This window comes from Geospiza fortis, unplaced genomic scaffold (genome assembly GCF_000277835.1).
Source record: "Geospiza fortis unplaced genomic scaffold, GeoFor_1.0 scaffold346, whole genome shotgun sequence".
NCBI classification, from domain to species: domain Eukaryota; kingdom Metazoa; phylum Chordata; class Aves; order Passeriformes; family Thraupidae; genus Geospiza; species Geospiza fortis.
The window spans coordinates 2,514,939-2,520,552 of NW_005054361.1; the positions used below are offsets into that span (position 1 = coordinate 2,514,939).

Genomic DNA, 5,614 nt, shown 5'->3' on the forward strand with positions numbered 1-5,614 from the left:
TCTACCAACCAAAACATTCACCACACATCTAAGGCTAAGGGAGTGCTAAGTCTCCTGATTTATGTATTAAACCAAAGTGCCTATAATCACAAAGAAAATCCTCCTTTATGATATCTTACTGAGTTTAACAGTCTAAACTAAGGTCTGGTAGGCTATAATATAAGAAACAGTATCATGATTCAACTGGAGCATTTTTCCCCTGACAAGAGAATTTATTCTTGCATGACCCATTCACTTTTTGTCTTAGCACTAAGGATGTTCCTACAGTTTGCCAGGTCCCCAGATTATGAATATGCAGCCTCTGGTGTATCTATTTAAACAGTCTGTATTCTTTCACTTCTTCTTCTTTTTAAAAGTAAAATGAAGTGTGACTAAAAGCAGAAAGAAGTGAAACATGGAAAAGACAGTACAGCAAGAAGAGAACAGCTCTGACTCAGCAAAGCTTCAAGACACAGATTGTTGGAAGCTGATACAGCATTTTGAAGAATTATTGCTTCATGCTGGTCTTGTTCTTATGCAATTCCTTATGCTGGTCTTGTTCTTATGCAATTCAGGCACCTGCTGTTGGTCACTGTCCCTAAGGTCCCTAAGTCTTGTCCACTGTGCCTGTTCTTATACAGGGATAGCATTTCTTACAAATGATACTAAAAATACTGTGGCCAACACCATAAATGGCCTGGGGAGTTAAAGGTTAGTTAGAAGTCACTTTTAGAATTAAAACCTGAAAAAAGATGGTTCAAAGCTAGACTCAGCAATTTTCTGTTTTCATAAACACCTGAGCTCTGACAGCTGTAGCTACATGTCAGAGGTGTTGGCTTCATGTGGCTGAGCAGTGAAATCCCAGAAGCCATCTGCCTGTCAGCAGTGCAGTTATTTCTGGAGAGAACTTCTGTCATCCAGGTGAGTCTTACCGAATTGTGTGAAAGGCAGAAACCTGAAACGGAGACTGGAGGCTGTACAGAGCCCCTAACAGCTGCTTAGCCCAGCAAACACATCTGAAAATGCAAAGAAATAATCAAAGGCATTATGCTGAAGTGCACCAATGATTCCCTGGGCCTGCTGTTATCTAGCAGGTCAGACCCACCCCAGGCACCCTAACTTAGTTATTAGCCCTCCTCTCCAACCTCACAGAGAGCAGTAAAAATGGAAAGAGGACAGTACAGGATCAGAAGAAAGGATACCACAGACAGCCCTTGACATGGGCAAGAAAAAGGCATCATTTGGGATGGAGCAAGGGGGATATAGAGCTTTTAACAGGGCGCAAGACAGTGTCTTGCATGAAGGTGTATGGGTGGGAAAGGGATGGAAGTGTTAAGGGCAAACCCTCACATATGTTGAGATGGGAAAGCATCACACAGACAATTGCAAAACTACATGGAAAAAGATGGATGGACATGAAGATCCATCACTGTGTGCTATGAGTCAGATGCTTACTGCTATAAATGAAATCCCAGCTATTTCTCAAAAAAGTATCTATGAGTTAGCTATGCTACATCCTATATGAAACAAAGAAAAACAACCAACAGACAATACAAAAGGACTCCCCAGCCTTAAAACTGGACACACTCTACTTCAAGACAAGAAACAATACATAGAAAGCAAGCTAGGGAAATAATAATGACAAAGGAATCTTTCTGTTCTCCAAGTGACAACATGCAAAGTATTTTTAAATTTTTGTTGTTGTTGTCGTTGTTTTTTTGTTTTGGTTTGGTTTTTTTGTTTGTTTTTTTTTGTTTGTTTGTTTTGTTGTTTTTGTTTTTTTTTTTTTTTTTTTTTATTGATTTTGGGAACATGTTTGGCAAAGGCTATGAGATGAAGATAGCTTTCAAACACTGCATTTGCAAAATGTTCAGAACAAGCAATTAGGGATTATCAGGGTGCTTTCAAGTCCCCTTCCCAGCAGGAGGCAGCAAACAGACGACTGGAAATCAACACTAAAAATACTGACAAGCTGCTGCCAGTATAGCCCAAACACTGCAGCCTGTAGATCACCAAGGCTACAGCCACCTCTGTGGGTAACACTAGTTAAGATACCTTTGAATTTTCTTTTCACACAGCTCTTTAGAGGCTGTTAAGGCAAACTGAGGCAGAATTATAGGAGAGATATAGCAAAAGCAGTTTCTGGCTTGAGTTTACACCAGCATCCATCAGGAGCCCCATGTCCTTTCAGCAGAGCTCCTGCCCAACCCTCCCTGCCCAGCCTGTAGCTCCACAGAGGCTGCTCCATCCCAGAGCCTGCAGGTTCCCTGCAGCCAGGGTGGTTTCTGCACCCAAGGTCCTTCACAGCTCTACAATCAAATGTTCTTCAGACTGACCCATCCAGGAGTAACAGCTACTCTCTCAGCCCACTCCCTATAGGGGGTAAATTCACACAACCCAGATGCTACCACACGGTTTAGCCACTGCTGTGTCATCCTCATACCTTATTTTGCATCTCAAAATGACTGACGAAAGCAGGTGGTTATCACAAGTTTTGCTCCCCTGTTTGACAGGAACAGTTTGTGAATATTTAGCACCTTGCTCCCAGTTTGTTTCTTAGAGGCAGAGAAATTTCTATCACATGCAATGAAGCACAAGGGAGAACTCAGTTTTTAAAAAGCATTACACAGCTTTACATTTCTTGTGTCAGTAGTGTTCTTTCAATAAATGATGCTGCACAAGTAAGACAAATTTGGTGCTGTTTTTCTTTATATGCATTTGCAGGTACCAAACTCAAGCAGCCAGAGATACAAGCTCACTGCTCTACAAATTGGAGTCCCAGAAGCACTCCAGCTATGGTAGCACAGGCTGCTGCAAAGATCTGCCTGCATGGGCTTGTTTCTCTCAATAGAGTTTGCCTCTTTTGCAGAACCAAGGGACACTCAAACTGCTGTACATTAGAACTCACTGGGTGAGACCTTTCAGGCAATCTTGAATCAGAGGTGAGTTCTGCTAATCTTATGCTGAGTAATATCTTGTAGTAGGATTAATCTCACAGAAACATGGTTTTTGTAGCACAAAAGACAGGGCATTTAGCATTTGGACTAAATCTTTAAGAAGTCAATAAACCTATCTTACAAAACAATTTACCAGGTAAACAGCTTGCAAAGATCTTAGGGCTGTTACTTTTATGTGCTGGCATCAGCCCTGACTGCAGTTAAACTGAGTTAAGGAGAGGCTTAAGGGGTTAAGCCTCTCCTTAACTTGGAGAGCAGACAGTGCAAAACCCCATCAGCCCTTGAGAGGGAGTGTGATGGAAGGGGCTGACAGAAGATTGGTCACTCCTTCCTCGGAGAGTAATACAAATGTAGTGCATTAACAAAAATCCTCCGTGTTTCAGTAAGTCACTTGAAATGGGGAAAGGAAAAAGTGCTGCCATCTGATGATGTGACTGACATCTAAAGAACAAGATGAGGCTTAACTGAAACACAGGTTCTAAAGTACTCATTGAGACTCAAACCCTGCCTTTTGGGACAGGTCCAACCCAAGCCAAACAACTCTGATGCTCAGAGTCTGCAACCTGAGCCTAAATGGTGAATTTGGCAAAACAAATTTTATTTCTCTCATGGGTTTCCCCAGAAACCTCAATCCTAGCACTAAATCGAGGATGTATTAGAAAGCTTAATCCTTATACTGTTTGCAGAAGCCTCTTTGTAATTGTCTTTTGAGTATGCTTTTGAGTCCCCATCAGTATAAATCTGGTAACAGATGATGTGTTCAAATCCACCAACTGTTGTGCTTGGGTCTTGACTGTCAAGACAATCCTCTTCAGCAAATAAATAGATTTGCTTTTGTCTGTCATGGATGCTTTACTACAATGCTTATCTGTTAGCACTTAGGATTTTGTCTGTCTCCTGGATGCATTAGGATTTAATTATTTGCTGAGTAAAAAATCCCAATATGTCTCCTTCCAGGCTGCCTTTAAAAAGAAGGCAACATGGCAACTAGAGATACTGCTAACTTATTATAACTTCTCCATCACTGACCCCTATAAAAACAGAAATGAGAATTTTCATATTAATAAGAGTCTTCCTGCCAAATAAGTATTTTGTTGTTTTAATCCTTCACCTAGCAGGAAATGCACCGGTCTTTGTCATACTAAGTTTCTACATGAAACTGAAGACACTGACAGAAACTGACAGTACTTTTGCTGAACCTGGCTATAGCTGACTGCATTTTTCTTTGGATGCAGCCACTCTGGGCACACTCTGTTGCTCAAGAGTGGGTTTCAGGCACTGTGGCATGTCATGGGGCTTGTATACACTTCAATGTTAACTCTAATGTGTATCACCTTTGACCAGCTTATTGCTGTTACTTTTGCCACCAAAGCACATATGTCAAACCAAACAAATGATATGGGGCAAATTAATCTCTGTCTTGATCTCACAAGCATTTGCTTCACCACACTTTGTTTTTTGGGAGGTGTTAATTTTGATAAGGCAATATGTCAGGAAGAATACCCAAACCGTCACACAGAACTGGTTCTTGAAGTGATCCAAGTGACTCTTGCTTATTTTATTCCCATGTTAGCCATGATCATCTGCTACTCACTAATTATTAAAACCTTACTGTGTGCTAGAAGTCTTCAAAAGAACAAATGTATAAAAATATTTTCTGTACTTGTCCTGTTTATTCTTACCCAGATACCCTATACTTTCTTCAGATTGATAAAAATCACAGACTGGAACTTTAAATTGAACAGCCATTTTGAATATGCAATTACCAAAACAAAAGCTCTTGCTTATTTTTATGCCTGTCTTAACCCTCTATTTCTTCATGGGAATGAAAATCAGGAAGTACTAACACAAAGTTATTAAAAAATCAAGATGTGCCAAATGGCAAGTTACAGCTCAACAGTGGCAAGCCACCGAAGAGGAAGATTCTACATCTTCTACTGCTTTATATAGTGCAGATGCCACAAACATGTACCCACTATAAAACTGCCTAGAAAATCTGGCAACTCTTTTTCAGCTTTTTTTTTTCTGTTTGTTTTGTTTGCAAATACTGATGTAGGGAGTCTGAGTGAAAGAGGAAATACCATTAGTAAAAACACTGTGATCAGCTTAGAACCAACCTATTTTCATCACAATACTTCATTGCTTCCTGCTTTTTCAGTCCAAGCTGGTAACTGAGTTAACAGTGCAGAAGATCTTCAAAAAGTATAAAAAACAATGAGATAAAATTCCACTTTTCATAAAGGTAATTTAAATTTCGTGACTCCCAAACTTCTGGCCTGCTGGTTTTCTATGAATGGTGTTTATTTTATTGAAAGCTTTTATGAGTTGTTTCAAATATATTACATATTTTATGTAATATCTTCAGCCCTTTATTTAATGAGAATTCCTTTAATGAGAATTTATTTAATGAGAATTTTAAACATATATATTTCAATCTTCATGCTGGGTTTCATGTGTGGTTGGGTTTTTTGGATGTTTTGGGGGTTTTTTTCCATCTAGGACAAGGTCTGTACACAAAATCCTTTAGCATTCATCTAGAATTTCTGTAATAAAGCAGTATTTTCATCTGCCTTTCACCTGCTATCAGGTTCACAGTCTGAATGTCCCATACACATCTTTGTGTCTTATATCTGATAACAGAGCTGATGTTGCCAGATTACCAGGGCCCTTGTGAACAG

At 39.7% G+C, this 5,614-nt stretch overlaps 1 protein-coding gene across 2 annotated transcripts in view; it reads right to left on the reverse strand.

Moving 5' to 3' along the window:
- FYCO1 (FYVE and coiled-coil domain autophagy adaptor 1) overlaps positions 1–5,614 on the reverse strand; it is a 36,223-nt gene that overhangs the window by 8,920 nt on the left and 21,689 nt on the right. The window contains exon 14 of one of the 2 annotated variants that reach the window (XM_014308195.2): positions 912–995. The exons of the other annotated variant lie outside the window; for it this stretch is intronic. Within the exon in view, the coding sequence (XP_014163670.1) occupies positions 912–995 (84 nt within the window). The remainder of the gene's footprint in view (positions 1–911; positions 996–5,614) is intronic. 2 annotated transcript variants of the gene reach the window in all.